We start from the raw sequence: 21308 nt of genomic DNA on the forward strand, positions 1-21308 counted from the left end.
GCAGAAGACCTAAATAGGCATTTCTCCAAAGAAGATAAACAGATGGCCTACAGACACATGAAAGAATGCTCAACATCATTAATCATTAGAGAAATGCAAAGCAAAACTACAATGAGATATCATCTCACACCGGTCAGAATGGCCATCATCAAAAAATCTAGAAACAATAAATGCTGGAGAGGGTGTGGAGGAAAGGGAACACTCTTGCACTGTTGGTGGGAATGTAAATTGATACAGCCACTATGGAGAACAGTATGGAGGTTCCTTAAAAAACTACAAATAGAACTACGATACCACCCAGCAATCCCACTACTGGGCATATACCCTGAGAAAACCATAGTTCAAAAAGAGTCATGTACCAAAATGTTCATTGCAGCTCTATTTACAATAGCCAGGACATGGAAGCAACCTAAATGTCCATCGACAGATGAATGGATAAAGAAGATGTGGCACATATATACAATGGAATATTACTCAGCCATAAAAAGAAATGAAATGGAGGTATTTGTAATGAGGTGGATGGAGTTAGAGTCTGTCATACAGAGTGAAGTAAGTCAGAAAGAGAAAAACAAATACAGTATGCTAACACATATATACGGAATCTAAGGAAAAAAAAAAAAAAACAAAGGCCATGAAGAACCTAGTGGCAAGACGGGAATAAAGACACAGACCTACCAGAGAATGGACTTGAGGATATGGGGAGGGGGTGGGGTGAGATGTGACAGGGTAAGAGAGTGTCATGGACATATATACACTACCAAATGTAAAATAGATAGCTAGTGGGAAGCAGCCGCATAGCACAGGGAGATCAGCTCGGCGCTTTGTGACCACCTAGAGGGGTGGGATGGGGAGGGTGGGAGGGAGGGAGATGCAAGAGGGAAGAGAAATGGGAACATATTGTATATGTATAACTGATTCACTTTGTTATAAAGCAGAAGCTAACACACCCTTGTAAGGCAATTATACTTCAATAAAGATGTTTAAAAAAAAAACAATACACATAGTATTTTTCAGACAATTTTATTGAGGCATAATTGATAGTTAAAAACTGGACATATTAAATGAATACAATTAAAAAAAAAAGATATACAGATTGCCAAAACACATGAAAGAATGCTCAACATCATTAATCATTAGAGAAATGCAAATCAAAACTACAATGAGATATTATCTCACACCAGCCAGAATGGCCATCATCAAAAAATCTAGAAACAATAAATGCTGGAGAGGGTGTGGAGAAAAGGGAACCCTCTTGCACTGTTGGTGGGAATGTAAATTGGTACAGCCACTATGGAGAACAGGATGTAGGATCCTTAAAAAACTAAAAATAGAACTACCATACGACCCAGCAATCCCACTACTGGGCATATACCCTGAGAAAACCATAATTCAAAATGAGTCATGTACCAAAATGTTCATTGCAGCTCTATTTATAATATCCAGGACATGGAAGCAACCTAAGTGTCCATCATCGGATGAATGGATAAAGAAGATGTGGCACATATATACAATGGAATATTACTCAGCCATAAAAAGAAACGAAATTGAGTTATTTGTAGTGAGGTGGATGGAGTTAGAGTCTGTCATACAGAGTGAAGTAAGTCAGAATGAGAAAAACAAATACAGTATGCTAACACATATATATGGAATCTAAGGGGGAAAAACAAGGTCATGAAAAACCTAGTGGTAAGACAGGAATAAAGACACAGACCTACTAGAGAATGGACTTGAGGATATGGGGAGGGGGAAGGGCAAGCTGTGACAAAGTGAGAGAGTGTCATGGACATATATACACTACCAAACGTAAAATAGATAGCTAGTGGGAAGCAGCCTCATAGCACAGAGAGATCAGCTCGGTGCTTTGTGATCACCTAGAGGGGTGGGATAGGGAGGGTGAGAGGGAGGGAGATGCAAGAGGGAAGAGATATGGGAATATATGTATATGTATAACTGATTCACTGTGTTATAAAGCAGAAACTAACACACCATTGTAAAGCAATTATACTCCAATAAAGATGTTAAAATAAATAAATTAATTAATTTAATTAAATTTAAAAAAATAGTGATCGGTCAGAGGTTCTATTTCTGGTTGCTGCAGACTAAATAGTTTTACATAAATCTTACCACTGAGAATAGTTAGAAAAGATTGAAAAATATAATAAATTTGTGTTTGAAAGAATCACATCATCCAAAGCCTCAAATTGTCTCCATAGAATATTCCTTAGGAATACACTTTGGACTATTCAGGGGTAAATAGTAGTGATGTATGGAAGTTAAACACAAATGGCTGAGGAAAAAACATATACGTGTGTGTATGTGTATGTGTGTTTGTGTGTGTGTGTGTTTGTGTGTGTGTGTGTACATGTAGAAAGAGGGGAGGAGGGGTTAGGAGAGGGTGAGCACATTCAAATGATCCATCAAAATCAGTAGAATTTTTGTTTTAATTGGGGTATAGTTGTTTCACAATGTTCTGTTAGTTTCTACTGCACAGCGAAGTGGAGTTTCCTGTGCTATACAGCACGTTCTCATTAGTTATCTATTTTATACATATTAGTGTATATATGTCAATTCCATTTTCCCAATTCATCCCACCACCACCTTCCCCCTGCTTTTTCCCCTTGGTGTCCATATGTTTGTTCTCTACATCTGTGTCTCTATTTCTGCCTTGCAAACCAGTTCATCTGTACCATTTTTCTAGATTCCACATATATGTGTTAATATACGGTATTTGTTTTTCCGTTTCTGACTTACTTCACTGTCTGACAGTCTCTAGGTCCATCCACGTCTCTAAAAATGACCCAATTTCCTTCCTTTTCATGGCGAGTAATATTCCGTTGTATATATGTACCACATCTTCTTTATCCATTCATCTGTTGATGGGCACTTAGGTTGCTTCCATGACCTGGCTATTGTAAATAGTGCTGCAAGGAACATTGGGGTGCATGTGTCTTTTTGAATTATTTTCTCAGGGTATATGCCCAGTTGTGGGATTGCTGGTTCATATGGTATCAAAAAAACAAACAACCCAATCAAAAGACGGGCAGAAGACCTAAATAGACATTTCTCCAAAGAAGACATACAGATGGCCAAGAGGCACATGAAAAGATGCTCAACATCACTAATTATTAGAGAAATGCAAATCAAATCTACAATGAGGTATCACCTCACACCGTTTAGAATGGGCATCATCAGAAAATCTACAATAAAAGCTGGAGAGTGTATGGAGAAAAGGGAACCCTCTTGCACTGTTGGTGGGAATGTAAATTGATACAGCCACTATGGAGAACAGTATGGAGGTTTTTTAGAAAACTAAAAAATAGAATGTTAATATTAGGTGAATCTGGGTAAATGGTATACAGGCATCCTTCATTTCATTGCACTTCACTTTACTGCACTTCACAGACAGTGTGTTTTTTATAAGTTGAAGGTTGGGACAATCCTGGTTGAGCAAGCCTATTGGCGCCATTCTTCCAACAGCATTTGCTCACATCATGTCTCTGTGCCACATTTTGGTAATTCTTGGAATGTTTCAAACTTTTTCACTATTACTATATTTGTTATGGTAATCTGTGATCAGTGATCTTTGATGTTAATGTTGTAATTGTTTGAGGGTGATACAAACCTCACCCAGGTAAGAAGGTGAATGCAGTGTATAAATGTTGTGTATTCTGACTGCTCCACTGTTCCTCCATCTCTCTCCCACTCCTTGCGGCTCAATATTACCTGAGACACAACAATATTGAAGTTAAGCCGATTAATAACATTACAATGGCCTCTAGTGTTCAAGTGAGAGGAAGCGACACATGTCTCGCCCTTTAAATCAAAAGCTAGAATAATTAAACTTAGTGAGGAAGGTATGACAAAAGCTGAGATAGGCCGAAAGCTAGGCCTCTTGTGCCAAATAGCCAAGCTGTGAAGGCAAGGGAAAAGTTCTTGAAGGAAATTAAAAGTGCTACTCCAGTGAACACACGAATGATAAGAAAGCGAAACAGCCTTATTGCTGATATGGAGAAAGTTTTAGTGTTCTGGATAGAAGATCAAACCAGCCACAATACTCCCCTAAGCCAAAGCCTAATTCAGAACAGGAATCTAACTCTCTTCAATTCTACAAAGGCTGAAAGAGGTGAGGAAGCTGCAGAGAAAAGAGTGAAGCTAGCAGAGGTTGGTTCATGAGGTCTAAGGAAAGAAGCCATCTCCATAACATAAAAGTGCAAGGTGAAGCAGCAAGTGCTAATGTAGAAGCTGCAGCAAGTTATCTAGAAGATTTAGCTAAGATAGTAAAGGGAGGTGGCTACACTAAACAACAGATTTTCAGTGTAGACAACACAGCCTTCTATAGAAAGAAGATGCCCTCTAGGATGTTCACAGTTAGAGAGGAAAAGTCAGTGACTGGCTTCAAAGCTTAAAAGGGCAGGATGACTCTTTTGTTAGGAGCTAATGCAGCTGGTTGATTTTAAGTTGAAGCTAGTGCTCATTTACCATTCCGAAAATCCTGAGGCCTTTAAGAATTATGCTAAATCTACTCTGCCTGTGCTCTATAGATGGAACAACAAAACCTGGATGACAGCAAATCTATTTACGAAAACATGATTTACTGAAAATTTTAGGTCCCCTGTTGAGACTTCCTGCTCAGAAAAAAATTCTTTGCAAATATTACTGCTCATTGACAATTCACCTGGTCACCCAAGAGCTCTGATGGAGATGCACAATGAGATTAATGTTGTTTTCATGCCTGCTAACACAGCCCATGGATCAAAGAGTAATTTTGACTTTTAAGTCTTATGATTAAGAAATACATTTTTAAGGCTATAGCTTCCATAGACAGTGATTTCTCTGATGGATCTAGACGAAGCAAATTGAAAACCTTCTGGGAAGGATTCACCATTCTAGGTGCCATTAAGAATATTCATGATTCATGGGAAGAGGTCAAAATACCAATGTTAACAGGAGTTCAGAAGAAGTTGATTCCAACCCTCATGGATGACTTTGAAAAGTTCAAGATTTCAGTGGAGGAAGTAATTGCAGATGTAGTGGAAATAGCAAGAGAAGTAGAATTAGGAGTGGAGGCTGAAGATGTGACTGAATTGCTGCAATCTCGTGATAAAACTTTAATGGATGAGATGTTGCTTCTGACAGATGAGCAAAGAAAGTGGTTTCTGAAGATGGAATCAACTTCTGGTGAAGATGCTGTGAAGATAGTTGAAATGACAACAAAAGATTTAGAATATTACATAAACTCAGTTGCTAAAACAGTGGCAGGGTTTAAGAGAATTTCCATTTTGAAAGAAATTCTGCTGTGGGTAAAGTACTGTCAAACAGCAGTGCATGCTACAGAGAAATCATTCATGAAAGGAAAAATCAATTGACACAGCAAACTTCATTGTTTTAAGAAATTGCCACAGCTACCCCAACCTTCAGCAACCAACACCCTGATCAGCAGATATCAACATCGAGGCAAGACCCTCCACCAGCAAAAAGATTATGACTTGCTGAAGGCTCAGGTGGTGGCTAGCATTTTTCAGCAACAAAGTATTTTTAAGTAAGGCATATATATTGTTTTTTAGACATAATGCCTTGTACACTTAATAGACCACAGTATAATGTAACCATAACTTTTATATGCACTGGGAAACCAAAAAATTTGTGTGGTTCACTTTATTGTGGTGGTCTGGAACCAAACCTACAACTCTGAGGTATGCCTGTACCCTTTGTATTGTTCTTATTTTTTTAGCTTTTCTGTAAGTTTGAAATTATTTCCAAGTTTTACAAAAATATCTACAATTTTTTGTATACATTGTTCAGTACTCATTCAAAAATAACCTGGTGCATGAGAATATAAGACATGAGCAAAACCTAAGAGAAATAATAGAAAATAGAAATCAGTAGACCAAAAATATCAAGATGGAGTTATTACACATGGACTTAAAAAAAAACTATTATTAAAAAAAACCTAAATAGGCAAGCCATACATATCAAAAGAAATCAGAAAAACACATACCTAATAAAGAACTTGCATCAATGTATAAAAAAAAATACTAGAACTTAATAATAAAAAGACAAGTAACCTAATTTTAAAAATCAGGCAAAATAGTACACTAAAAGGATGATACACCATGATTAGGAGGGACTTATCCCAATCCAATTTACCATGTTAACAGATTAAAGGAGAAAAACCATATGATTATTTCAATAATTTCAGTAAGCATTTGATAAAATACATTTATGACAAAAGCCATCAGCAAACCAGGATTAGAAAGAAACTTCCCCTATTTGATAAAGGGTGATCATGAAAAACTTAAAGTTAATATCATTCTTAATAGTAAATGCTGAAATTTTGTCCCTAAAAATCAGGTACAAAACAAAAGATGCCTGCTCTTACCACTTCTAGTTAACACTGTACTGAAGGTCTTGGCTAGTCCAATAAGACAAGAAAAGGAAATAGGAGTCATACAGATTGAAAAAGAAGAAATAAAACTGCCTTTATTTAGAAATGACATGATTGTATATGTATACAATCCTAAGGAATCTAAAAAAAAAAAAAACTAGACCCAATTAGTGAATTCAATAATGTGTCAGGATTCAAAGTCAATACAGTTGGCCCTCCAAATTGGCAGGTTCTGCATCTGTGGATTCAACCAACTGCAGATGGAAAATATTCAGAAAAAAAATCTAGAAAGTTCCAAAAAGGAATACGTTGTTTTGCATGCCAGTAACAATTTATATAGCACTTACATTTTATTTACAACTATTTACATAGTATTTACATTGTATTAAGTATAATAAGTAATCTAGAGATGATTTAAAGTATATGGGAGTATATGCATAGGTTATATGCAAATATTATACCATTTTATATAAGGGACTTGAGCATCTGCAGATTTTGGTATCTGCAGGGTGTCCTGGAACACATCTCCTGCAGATACTGAGGGTCAGCTGTATAAAAAAATGAATTGCATTTCTATATCCTAGCAACAAACTATAGGAAATTGAAATAAAAATACAATTTATAAAGCAGCAAAAAATTAATTACTTAGAAATCAATTTTTAAAAATAAGATCAAGACCTATACAAGTGAAAACTAGAAACAATGCTGGGAGATTTAATGTAATCCTAATCAAAATGCTGGAAGAGTTCTTTTTTGTTGTTGTTGTCCTTGCTTTTTGGTAGAACTAAGCAAGCTGATTCTTCCCACACACCCAGTTTTATCCAGAAATAATTGACATACATCACTGTATAAGTTTAAGGTGTACAGCAAGATGGCTTGCTTTACATATATTGTGAAATGATTACCACAATGTTTATTTAACTTCCATCATCTCATATAGATAAAATAAAAAGAAGAGAACAAAATTCTCCTTGTGATAAGATAAATTTATATAGAAATACAAATCACCTAAAATAGCCAAAATTGTTTTGAAAAAGAATGAATTTGAAGGACTTTACCTGCTTTCAAGACTTGCTATGAAGCTACATTATTCAAGACAGTGTGACAAAAAAATTGTAACTATGTATGGTAATAGATATTAACTAGATTTACTGTGGTGATCATTTCACAATATATATAAATATTAAATTATTATGTTGTACACCTGAAACTGATATAATGCTATATGACAATTATATCTCAATTAAAACAAGAAGAAAACACAGTGTGGTATTACTATATAAATAGTCACATAGATCACTGGAACAGAATAGTGTTCCTAAGAATAGAACTACACATATATGATCAATTGATTTTTGACAAAGATGCCCAGGTAACTCAATGGGGAAATTAATAGTTTTTTCAACAAAGGTGCTGGAATGACTGAATATCCATATGGAAGCAAATTAACCTTGAACCTTATTTTGCACCATATATAAAAAGTACCTCAAAAATGATCATAGCCTAAATATAAGAAATAAAACTACATAATTTCTATAAGAAAACAGGAGAAAAGCTTTGTGACTTTGGGTTAGGCAAAGATTTCTTAAATAAGAAACAAAAAAAAAACATGAACCATGAAAAAGTAATAAATTGAATTTCAACAAAATTAAAAGTTTATGTTTTTCAAAGACAATTGTTAAGAAAATGAAAGACTAAGCCACGACTGAGAAAAGCTTTGAAAATCACATATATGACCAAGGACTTGCAAACAGAATACAGAAATAACACTTGGAACTAAATTGTAAGAAAACAGACAACCCACATGGGCAAAAGACAAGGACACTTCACCAAAGGTTTTATACAGATGGCAAATAAGCACATGAAAAAATGTTCAATACCATTAGCCATTAGGGAAATGCAAATTAAAACCACAATGAAATGCCACTATGCACCTATTAGAAAGACTAAAATTAAAAATATTGATAATACCAAGTGCTGACAACCATGTGGAACAACTGCAACCCTTATATATTAGAAGTGAGAATGCAAAATGATACAGTAACTTTGGAAAACAGTTTGGCACTATCTTATAAAATTAAACAAATACCTACAATGCAACCCAGTAATCCCACAGATGGAAACAACCTAGTAAACAACCCAGATGTCCTGGAATGAACTGGTGAATGAGTGGTATATCCACACAATGGAATTATCACTAAGCAATAAAAAAAAAAAAAACTACTAATACATGCAAAAATATGGATGGATATCAAATAAATTAAGTGAAAGAAGCTAAACAAAATATCACTATTGCATTATTCCATTTATATGACATTCTAGAAAAAGCAAAATTATGGTGACAGAACGCAGATCAGTGTTTGCCAAGGGCGAGGGTGAGAGCAAAGACTGACAACAGAGGGAGAACATTAGAACTTGATGAAGTGATAGAAATGTTCCATGTCTTGATTACGGTGGTAGTTACACAACTATATGCACTTGTTAAAACCCATCGAAGCAGACATTTGGTGAATTTTATTGTTTGTAAATTATACTTAAACAAAGATGATAAAGAATGAAATCCTAAAAAAAAATAAATAAATCCTAGAACTGAATTAAAAGAGGGTAAACAATCTAATATTTTTAAAAAGGCAAACTAATACATAAAGAAGGATAATACACCATGATTAGGTAGGGTTTATCCCAGCAATACAATGTTCATTTAACATGAAAATTATTCAAACCAAATTCACCACATTAACAGATTACAGTGTAAAAGCATACGATCATTTCAATAGATTAGTGGTTCTTTTTTGTCCCTCGGTACAGTTGACAATGTCTGGAGATATTTTTGGTTGTCACAACTAGGAGGGTGCTACTGGCCTCCAGGATAGAGACCAGGAATGCTGTTAAACACCCTAAAATGCACAGGGTAGACTCCAATTGAGAATCACTATTCCATATTCTACTTTCCCAGCTCAAGACTATATTTATGATATTTACACACATTGCTATCGTGTACATACAACTAGTCTCTTGTTCCTTGCTATATAATACCTTACAGTAAGCATCCCCCATATGTTTCTCATCCATACCCTGGTGATAAATACCTAAGTTGCTTCTAACTGCAGTCCACACAACACTGCCATGCAATCAACAGCCTTGTAAATGTTCCCTCATGGACCTCTATGAGAATTTCTCTGGGATATATATTTATGAATGGAACCCAAGGTCATACACATGCTTAACTTTGATAAATACTACCCAGGTGCTTTCTGGAATGGCTGAACCAGTTTAATACTGTGCAAAAAAGAGTTAACATATCAGGCCTGAGACTGCTATCCCTAAAAAGGCCTGCTTGAAATGTTGGCCCTTGGCTGGCATCTTGGAACTTGGATCTCAAGAGATTTTTCACCATTCCCTGACAAGAGTTGCTCACTGTGCCTAAACTATTTGTATGAACAATGTGGTTTATGCAGAATACTTGCTTTCCTTCTGGGAGTCTGGAATTTTGGTACATGCTAGGCAGAGGGTGCCTACATGACCAGCCACCCATAGAAATCTTGGGCACTGAGTCCCTAATAATTTTCCCTGGTAGACAACATTTCAAAAGTGTTGTCACAACTCATTGCAAGGGGAATTAAGTGCATCCTGTGTGACTCCACTGGGAGAGGACTCTTGGAAACTTACACTTGGTTTCCTTCACACTTTGCCCCATGTGCCTTTTCCTTTTGCTGATTTTGCTTTGTATCCTTTAGCTGTATTAAATCACAACCATGAGTATGACTATATGCTGAGTCCCGGGACTTGTAGCAAATCACTAAACATACGGGTGGCCTTAGGGCTATCCCCCCACTACACATTCCCATAGTCAAAGCAGGAGAATTTGCAAGAAAACTTACTCTTAGCTGCACACTTTCATGTGTCATTTGAATTTTATACCATGTGCATGTATTATCTCTTTAAAAATAAATACTTTATAAAACGGGGGAGAAGAGTTGTCAAAACAACTGGGTCACCTGTGAATAAGACACAAAAGATGTTAGAGAACCACAGAGGTATAAAGTGAAACCTTCTTAAATCCATGTGAGGAAGCCCAAAGACGGTAAGGAACTTACCCAAAGTTACCCAGACAATCATTATAGACAGGACTCACATCCTCACTTCCCTGTTTCCTAGTGTTCCTTCCTCTAAATCTTGTGGCCCCTTTTCCTACACTTGTCACTTCCCCTACCCTAGTGTTCTCCCTTAAAAGCCTTGCAGGGGTCCAGTTTCATGCTGACCATGGTCTCTCCTATTTCTCAGATTCCTGGAATATAAGAATATGTTCAGAGTCCCTCCCAAAACACTGGGTCCCATGGAAACTGAGCCCCATAGGAACAGAGAAGAGAAGTTGAAGAAAAATCCTACTGATAATTATCTGGAAGGAGAGAAAAAAGGCGGAGGGAACAGTAAAGAAGAAGAGTCCTTGGACAAATCACAGTACCTTCCTAAGTCCTCATACTCTAGCAAGGGGATGAACATCAGGGTCAGAGAGGAATCCATCCCTTACCATGGGACAAAGCAACTGAGCAGAACCAAATAGCTCAGAGACTCCTTCCATGGCTTCCAAATGTCTCTCAAAACCCTCCCCAAAGGGGAAGATGCTTACGTGCTCCAGGAAGCAGGGTCCTATCTCGCTGAGGTGGGGGTCATCATTGTTGTACTGTTTCTCCAGGTCTCTTACGAAGCCCATCTGAAACCTGTAGATGTCTTCAATGTTCCCAAAGATCACCTTCAGTTGCTCATCACTGAACATGTCCCTTCTCTTCCGGCATTGCTTCAGGTAGCCCTGCAGACAAAGCAAAAGCCCAGGTTGAGGATGCCCTTCACTCCCTGAGGGCTTTACCACTTCCTGAGCATTTGGGAGCCTTATTTCAGTTCCATGAAGTAGACAGGGAATAACCATTTCCACTTTTCATACAAGAAAATTGGGGTTTAAAGAAGGAAGTCACTCCACCAGTGAATAATTAGGAAAGATGGATCTCAAGCAAAGGTCTTCATACTGCAGACTCCAGATCATAGAGCCTTTTATGACAAGGACCCCCAAAAGTCATAGGACCCTTTCTCAGAATGTGGTTAAGCACAAACATTTTCACTTGCTTTAGTAGTGAGTTATTGGTTTAGCTGGATTGATTCACAACTCTAATGTTCTATTTCTTATAGGACCAATCCAAAAGGTCTGGTAGGAAAACTTCCCAAAAGGGAACAGGAATTGACAAAACCAAACCATTCTTTAAAGTGGGTGTCTTAGCCATCTAAGGTAGCTGGCTAGGAGAGATAGTTTGGATGAGTTTAGCCAGCAAGCTCACAAGTGGCCAGGCATGGTGTTTTTAACAGGGTAAGTGTTTCCCTTTTTTGGCTGTTAGCATTTGCCTTATGTATTGAGGTGCTCCTGTGTTGGGTGTATCAATATTTACAATTGTTATATCTTCCTCTTCGATTGATCCCTTGATAATTATGTAGTGTTCTTCTTAGTCTCTTGTAATAGTATTTATTTTAAAGCCTATTTTGTCTGATATGAGAATTGCTACACCAGCTTTCTTTTGATTTCCATTTGCATGGAATATCTTTTTCCATCCCCTCACTTTCAGTATGTATGTGTCCCTAGGTCTGAAGTGGGTCTCTTGTAGACAGTATATATATGGCTCTTGTTTTTGTATCCATTCAGCCAGTCTATGTCTTTTGGTTGGAGAATTTAACCCATTTACATTTAAGGTAGCTGTTGATATGTATGTTCCTATTACCATTTTCTTAATTGCGTTGGGTTTGTTATTGTAGGCCTTTTCTTTCTCTTGTGTTTCCTGCCTAGAGAAGTTCCTTTAGCATTTGTTGTAAACTGGTTTGGTGGTGCTGAATTCTCTCAGCTTTTGCATGTCTTTAAAGGTTTTAATTTCTTTGTCGAATCTGAATGAGATCCTTGGTAGGTAGAGTAATCTTGGTTGTAGGTTTTTCCCTTTCATCATTTTAAATATGTCCTGCCACTGCCTTCTGGCTTGCAGAGTTTCTGCTGAAAGATCAGCTGTTAACCTTATGGGGATACCCTTGTATGTTATTTGTTGTTTTTCCCTTGCTGCTTTTAATGTTTTTTCTTTGTATTTAATTTTTGACAGTTTGACTAATATGTGTCTTGGCATGTTTCTCCTTGGATTTATCCTGTGTGGGACTCTCTGTGCTTCCTGTACTTGATTGACTATTTCCTTTCCCATATTAGGGAAGTTTTCAACTATAATCTCTTCAAATATTTTCAGTCCCTTTCTTTTTCTCTTCTTCTTTTGTGACCCCTGTAATTCGAATGTTGTTGCATTTAATGTTGTCCCGGACGTCTATAAGCCTGTCCTCAATTCATTTCATTCTTTTTTCTTTATTCTGCTCTGCAGTAGTTATTTCCACTATTTTATCTTCCAAGTCACTTATCGGTTCTTCTGCCTCAGTTGTTCTGTTATTGCTTCCTTCTAGAGAATTTTAAATTTCATTTTTTGTGTTGTTCATCATTGTTTGTTTACTGTTTAGTTCTTCTAGGTCCTTGTTAAACATTTCTTGTATTTTTCCCATTCTATTTCCAAGATTTTGGATATCTCTACTGTCACTATTCTGAATTCTTTTTGAGACAGACTGTCTATTTCCTCTTCATTTGTTTGGTCTGATGGGTTTTTACCTTGCTCCTTCTTCTGCTGTGTGTTTCTCTGTCTTCTAATTTTGCTTAACTTACTGTGTTTGGGGTCTCCTTTTCACAGGCTGCAGGCTCGTAGTTCCTTTTGTTTTTGGTGTCTGCCCCCAGTGGCTATGGTTGGTTCAGTGGGTAGTGTAGGCTTACTGGTGGAGGGCACTACTGCCTGTGTTCTGGTGGATGAGGCTGGATCTTGTCTTTCTGGTGGGCAGGTCCACTTCTGGTGGTGTGTTTTGGGGTATCTGTCACCTTTTATGATTTTAGGCCACCTCTCTGCTAATGGGTAGGGTTTTGTTCCTGTCTTGCTAGTTGTGTGGCATAGGGTGCCCAGCAATGTAGCTTGCTGGTCTTTGAGTGGAGCTGTGTCTTAGCATTGAGATGGATATCTCTGGGAGAGCTTTTGTCATTTGATATTACATGGAGCTGGGAGGTCTCTGGTGGACCAGTGTCCTGAACTCAGCTCTCCCACCTCAGAGGTACAGGCCTGACACCCGGCCGGAGCACTAAGACCCTTTCAACCACACAGCTCAGAAGAAAAGGGAGAAAAAAGAAAGAAAGAAAAAAATAAAATAAAATGAAATAAAGTTATCACAATAAAAAATAAAAAGTAATAAAAAAAAGAAGGAAGAGAGCAACCCAACCAGAAAACACATCCACCAATGATAACAAGTGCTAAAATCTATAGTAAAAAAAAAAAAAGTGGACAGACAGAACCTTAGGACAAAGGGTAAAAGCAAAGCTATACAGACAAAATCACATAAAGAAGCATATACATACACACTCACAAAAAGAGAAAAAGGAACAAACTATATATATATATATATCTATATATTTAAAAAAAGGAGGAAGAGAACAACTAAATCAATAAAGAAATCTACCAATGATAATAAACTATAGATACTAAATTAAGATAAACATAAAGTCAGGAACAAATTAGATGCAGAAAGCAAACCCCAAGTCTACAGTTGCTCCCAAAGTCCACCACCTCAATTTTGGGATTATACGTTGTCTATACAGGTATTCCAGAGATGCAGGGTACATCAAGTTGATTGTGGAGATTTAAACCACTGTTCCTGAGGCTGCTGGGAGAAACATCCATTTCTCTTCTTTGTTCACACAGCTCCTGGTGTTCAGCTTTGGATTTGGCCCTGCCTCTGCATGTAGGTCGCCTGAGGATATCTGTTCTTCGCTCATATAGGACGGGGTTAAAGTAGTAGCTGATTAGGGGGCTCTGGCTCACTCAAGCTGGGGGGAGGGAGGAGTACGTAATGCGGGGCTAGCCTGCAGCAGCAGAGGCCTGTGTGACATTGCAACAGCCTGAGGCACACCGTGTGTTCTCCCTGGGAAGTTGTCCCTGGATCACGGGACCCTGGCAGCGGTGGGCTGCACAGGCTCCTGGGAGTGGAGTTGTGGATAGTGACCTTTGCTTGCACACAGGCTTCTTGGTGGCTGCAGCAGCATTAGCATTTCATGCCCATCTCTGGTGTCTGCACTGATAGCCGTGGCTCACGCCCATCTTTGTAGCTCATTTAGGCAGTGCTCTGAATCCCCTCTCCTTGTGCCCCCCGAAACAATGTTCTCTTGCCTCTTAGGCAGTTCCAGACTTTTTCCTGTACTCCCATCGGTCTAGCTGTGGTGCACTAGCTCCCTTCAGGCTGTGTTTATGCAGCCAATCCCAGTCCTCTCCCTGGGATCTGACCTCCGAAGGCCTAGCCTCAGCTCCCAGCCCCCACCAGCTCCAGCAGGTGAGCAGACAAGCCTCTTGGGCTGGTGAGTGCTGGTCAGCACCCATCCTCTTTTCGGGAATCTCCCTGCTTTGCCCTCTGCACCCCTGTTGCTGTGCTCTCCTCTGAGGCTCCAAAACTTACCCCCCGGCACCCCCTGTCTCCACCAGTGAAGGGGTTTCCTAGTGTGTGGAAACTGTTCCTCCTTCACAGCTCCCTCCAGCAGGTGCAGGTCCTGTCCCTATTCTTTTGTCTCTGATTTTTCTTTTTTCTTTTGCCCTACCCAGGTACGTGGGGAGTTTCTTGCCTTTTGGGAAGTCTGAGGTCTTCTGCCAGCGTTCAGTAGGTGTTCTGTAGGAGTTGTTCCACATGTAGATGTATTTCTGATGTATTTGTGGGGAGGAAGGTGATCTCCATGTGTTACTCCTCCACCATCTGAAGGTCTCCCCCCAAGGGCATATAAGTTAAGATGAGTTGGCAGTGGAATATGACTGCCAAAAAAAAAACTAATGTCATTTTAAGTTAGGGATGAAGAAACAGATTGAGAGGGTGGAATGAGAGAAGTCATAGGAAGGTAATCATACCACTGCAGGGGAGCAGCATTCAATTCTGAGTCCTGTTTTCAGAGGAACATGGAGTAAAGGATACAGAGCCAGCGGGAAGTAGGCAGGGTAGAGAGATCCCTGAAAAGCAACACCATGAAGAATGGTAGAAGGAATCAGGGCTGTTTGTCCTGGAGAAGAGAAGACTCAGAAGACCTCTGAAGGCCTGTCACAGGGCAGAGGGAGCAGAAGGGGTCTATAGATCTTACTGTTAAGCATGCTTCGAACGCCCTCTAACTCCATCTGCATGGTAAAAGAGAATAGGGTGATATGGCAGTGGGTGTGAACTGATTGAACAGAGGTAGTTTCTGAGAGCCTCACCTCTCCTAGGAGTAAAGTGGGCATGAGTGTGAAGGCATTACAGTGGGCGTTACCAAATCAATCACAAAAGGCATGAATTAGCCCTGGGATTGCCATGGTAATAGGCAAGGAAGGTTGACTATTTATTTAACTCTGTTTCAAAACCCACAAGGGTTGATTTAAGTCTAGATCTAATGCATTGAGCTATTGGATTGGCCAAAATGTGCCTTCGGTTTTTAGGTAAAAATAAAAGACACATTTTTCATTTTCCCCAAGAACTTTATTGAACAATGTATTCACCCTTTTGTTCCACTACCACCTGCCATTTTTCAGGCAACTTCATAATTCTATCTTCCCAAATCTTTTTATCTTTTTGAGCAAAGAACTGTTCCAGGTGCCTCTTACAGTCTTTCAGGGAATTGAAATTTTTTCCATTAAGAGAATTTTGTAAAGACCAAAACAAATGGAAATCCAAAGGTGTAATGTCTGGTGAATTTGGCAGATGAATCAACTTCCCAGCCAAGCTGTAACAGGTTTTGCCTGGTCATCAAAGAAACAAGAGGTCTTGCATTATCCTGATAGAAGATTATGCGTTTTCTGTTGACTAATTCTGGACGCTTTTTGTCGAGTGCTGCTTTCAGTTGGTCTAACTAGGAGCAGTACTTGTTGGAATTAATCGTTTGGCTTTCTGGAAGGAGCTCATAATAGAGGACTCCCTTTTAATTCCACCATATACACAACATCACCTTCTTTGGATGAAGACCAGCCTTTGGTGTGCTTGGTGGTGGTTCATTTCACTTGCCCCACGATCTCTTCCATTCCACATTATTGTACAGTATCCACTTTTCATTGCCTGTCACAATTTGTTTTAAAAATGGAACGTTTTCATTATGTTTAAGTAGAGAATCACAAGCAGAAATATGGTCAAGAAGGTTTTTTTCACTTAACTTATGTGGAACCCAAACATCAAAGCGATTAACATAACCAAGCTAGTGCAAATGATTTTCAGTGCTTGATTTGTATATTTTGAGTATGTCGGTTATCTCCCACATGGTATAACGTTGATTATTCTCAATTAATGTCTCGATTTGATCGCTATTAACTTCAACTGGTCCACCTGACCATTGAGCATCATCCAGCAAGAAATCTCTAGCACAAAATTTCGCAAACCATTTTTGACACGTTCGATCAGTCACAGCACCTTTTCCATACACTGCAAAAATCTTTTTTTGTGTGTTTCAGTTGCGTTTTTACCTTTCTTGGAATAATAAAGCATAATATGCCGAAAATGTTGCTTTTTTTTTCCCCATCTTCAATATTAAAATGGCCACACAAAAATTCACCAATTTTGATGTCTTTTTTAAAATGCACACTGATATGACAGTTGTCACATACAATCTAACAAAATTGTTTCAAATGATGTTAAAGACAACTAAGTGCTACTAGAGCCATCTTATGGATAAAACGAATGAACCTTTTGCCCAAACCAATAGAATTAGTGCCTTGATATGGGATACAAATTGACCCCATGACCTCCAGGGAAGATTCCAAAGACCGCAGGGAAATAAGATGGATCAAAGAACCTCTGGATCACCTAGGGTTTGAAAAACCCTTTAGGGAAAGGCCCTTGCAAGTCTGGAACTCAGTGTCTCCATCTCTAAAATGCTTATATCAGAAAAGATTTCCAGGGCCCCATTCAGCTCTGACTCTCTACAGATATCATGTACTGTTTTGCCTGGAAGCCTAAGACCTGACAGGAGACCTGATAAACGTTTTGAAAATAATTTTAATAAAATTAGGGAATGGTGACCATGGTTGTCCTGTTCACAGCTGTATCTCTAGAGTTTAACATAGTACCTGGCATATAGTTGCTGCTCAATAGATATATGTTGAATAACTGCAAAATGACTAGCTCTTCTCATGGTAATGATGACAAAAGGTAAGTTAGAAGCAGAATGCTTAAATTGTTAGTTTTCTTTTCTTCTTTTGTCCAGGATGTCTTTTTTTCAAATTAAACAAAACCATTAAAAAATAAGAGGATGACAGGAAGAAGACTATTTGCAACTTGGAAAACTGACAAGGGATTAATATCTGGAATATACAAGGAACTCCTATAAATCAGCAAGAACAATATGAGAAACTATGGGAAAATGGGCAAAGGATGGGAACAGGGTCTTGAATGTCCAGGTGGATGGATAGGTAGGGCCTAGAGCAGCCAGAAATCCCTGGGCTGGTCACTTCAGGCCAATGAGCTGCCTCATCCTTTTACTTTAGTATGGTATACAAATATTACTGTTTTATACAATGTATTATTTTCTATGTATACACCAAGATGTAAAGACCATTGGAAATCATCAGGATAGGCAATTAACAGAAAGAAAAAAACAGTAAGTTTGAAAACTCCAGGCTTAAACATATCAAATGCAAATGTCTTGAAGCTATAGCATGATAAACTCTATTAGACCTAGGAAGAATTTCTTGATGGTGAAGGGTATAAGACACTAATATGAATGACTGAGGAAAGCTAGTTCCAGCTTTTCTGGAGGCATTTGAGGACAGAATTTATTTCACAGACATCAGATGACTGAGATGATCTTCCTCAGAGAGGCAGATGAGGCAACTTTATAAGGCATATTTAGCTTTGCTTGCCCTGTGTCTAGTCTCCCTGATCATAATATGATTTCTAAGATTACAAGAGGTAATACCACCACACTGGTCAAGGTGACCTAGAACTAAGCCAATACTCTTTTATCCCACCGTCTGGATTTAGAAAGAAGAATGTCATCTTTTCAGAGAACTCATTAAAAAATATATTTTCTTTTACTGGCTTCACTGAATAACTTTGATAAAAATAACTCTATTTCCTACTCCCTCATTTGTAAAATGAAGGTATTGTAACTTAAACGTTTGTGAGGCACTTTCTGCTCCCAGGAGTAATTAATAAATGAATGAATGAATGAATGAATAAAGAAATAAATAAATATTTTCTAATAGATAGTGACTTTTTTCTATACTGAATGCAGTATTAAGTGATCTCCCTTAACCTACAGAAAGAGTAGATTATGCCTTGTTAACACATTCATGCCTGAGTAAGACATGCCTCCATGGGTATCAAGGAGGAAATGGCAAAACATGCAGAAGTAACATGGATCACTACCACAGCGTTCTCTAGTGAGAGCATACCTAGATCTCACAGAATCAGAGAAAGTAAGAGCCAGACGACACTTAAAGAGCAACTCTACCAACCTGCTAATTTTAGAGTTGGGGAACAAGGTCCAGGATGGAAAAGATTCACCTGATGTTCCTCAGTCAGTTTGTGACTAAGGTGGGACCTGAACCTGGGACTCCCAATTCTGGTTTTGATATTCTTCTTATAAATCATATTGTTCCTCATAGCTTTTGGTTTAGGTGACACAACCCTGAGCTAAAATACTGTTTTCTGGACCATCTAGACACAGCTTTCTCTACTCTTCTTTTGCTCTAGCTAAACGTTCCTTTGACATCTGTGGTTGAAGGATGGGACAAAGAGATACTTCCCATTCCCATTTAAACCCTTAGCTTCAGCATCAAGAATAATAAAGAGATATGGAACTCGCAGATCACCAACAAAAGCTTTGCTTAGGTTGGCTGGATTAGGCAATTCCTCAAAGCAGGGTCATAGCACTCCCTCTTTTGGAAAGATAAATACTTGCATTGCTGTTCTGAGCCCATGCCCTGTAGGAAGAGGCCAAGATGTTTGGGAGTTGGGAACAAAATCCTTCTAAGACTAAGACTCCCACTGGCCAGTGCCTGGGAACTCTGGGAAAGTAATTTTGCCTCTTAGAGACTCAGTCTGTTGATCTAGAAAATAGGAATAACAATAACAACTTATTTCCTGTCTGAAAATCAAATGGCATAAGATGTGAATGTACTTTGCCAAAATAGTACATGCACGTGAGCACTTATATTTAATTCCAACTTTCAAAAGTACTTATTGAGCATCTACCATCTGCCAAGCACTGTGCTAGATGTTGAGGATGTATCAGTAAATCAATAAAAAACTCTTTCCCTCATGGAATTTACTTTCTAGTAGGGGAGAAGGGCAATAAACAAAACATAAAAGCAAAATATATAATAAGTCAGAAAGCAGTAAGTGCAATGGAGAAAAATAAAACAAGATAGTACATGGTTACAATTTTAAATAGAGTAGTCAGGGAAGGTCTCAAGGAGATGATATTTGAGTGAAGCTTTGAAGGAGGTGAGAAACGGAGCCACACAGACATCTGAGGGAAGAGTGCTTTAGGCAGAAGGGAAAGCCAGGGGAAAGGCTATGAGGGGGGAGTGTGTCAGGCCTTTTAAACGAACAGCAATTAGGCCATTGTGGCTAAAGTAGTGAGAGCATGTGGGAAAAGAGCAAGAGATGAAGTCACAGAGGTAAGGAGGGGTTGATCACACAGGGTTTTGTAAGTAATAATGAGAACTTTGGCTTTTACTCAGGAAGGAAATGTGAGCCATTGGAAAGTTTTAAGCAGAGGAGTGATATGAACGACTTAGGTATTGACATCATCCCTTGGCTGCTGGGTAAAGAACAGACTGTACTAACTTGTATTATAGACCCTATGACATTATAAGATAGCTATCATTTTAAAAAAAATTTTATTGGGGTATAGTTGATTTACAATGTTGTGTTAGTTTCAGGTGTACAGCAAAGTGAATCTGTTATACATATACATATATCCACTCTTTTTCAGCTTCTTTTCCCATATAGGCCATTACAGAGTACTGAGTAGAGTTCCCTGTGCTATACAGTAGGTCCTTATTAGTTATCTATTCTATTAGCAGTGTGTATGTGTCAATCCCAATCTTCCAATTTATCCATCCCCTGCCTTACCCTGCAGTAACCATAAATGTATTTTGTACACCTGTAACTCTATTTCTGTTTTGTAGATAAGTTCATTTGTGGCCTTTTTTTAAGATTCCACATACAAGTGATATCATATGATGTTTGTCTTTCTCTGTCTGACTTACTTCACTCAGTATGACAATCTCTAGGTCCATCCATGTTGCTGTGAATGGCATTATTTCTTTTTTATGGCTGAGTAATATTACATTTATATATGTACCACATCTTCTTTATCCATTCCTCTGTTGATGGACATTTAGGTTGCTTCCATGTCCTGCTATTATAAATAGTGTAAGATAGCTATCATTTTACAGCAGTGCTCCTCAAACTTTAATATGTATTGTAAGTCAAATGTGAACCTTGTTAAAATGTAGATTTGAACTCAGGTCTGGAGTGGAATTAAAGATTCTGCATTTCTAACCAGCTCCCAGGTGATTCAGATGCTGTTGGTCTAGGGCAGAATAGTTTGAGGGTAGGAGTTATGTCCAAGGCCCAGCACGGAGCAGAACTCCACTAAATGTTTGCGGAATGAATGACATATCAGTGGTTTGATGCCCAATGCCACGTAACACATTCGAGAGGGTAACTAAAAAATATATCAACTATTTGTATGGAGGTAGGAGGAAGAGAAAAAGATAAAAGAGAGACAATGATGGATAGGTGAATAGATGAAATGGGAAGGAAGGAAAGGAAAACTACCTTTTCCCAAATACAATATTAGATTTAC

At 38.3% G+C, this 21308-nt stretch overlaps 1 protein-coding gene across 9 annotated transcripts in view; it reads right to left on the minus strand.

The window, feature by feature from the left end:
- The window catches only part of ARHGEF9 (Cdc42 guanine nucleotide exchange factor 9), a 231232-nt gene that overhangs the window by 98504 nt on the left and 111420 nt on the right, over window positions 1–21308 (minus strand). For all 9 annotated transcript variants that reach the window (XM_082376655.1, XM_082376656.1, XM_082376649.1 and 6 more), the window contains one exon: window positions 11016–11195. In XM_082376655.1, the coding sequence (XP_082232781.1) occupies window positions 11016–11195 (180 nt within the window). The remainder of the gene's footprint in view (window positions 1–11015; window positions 11196–21308) is intronic.

This window comes from Balaenoptera borealis (assembly GCF_965194805.1).
Source record: "Balaenoptera borealis genome assembly, chromosome: X".
Lineage (NCBI taxonomy): Eukaryota > Metazoa > Chordata > Mammalia > Artiodactyla > Balaenopteridae > Balaenoptera > Balaenoptera borealis.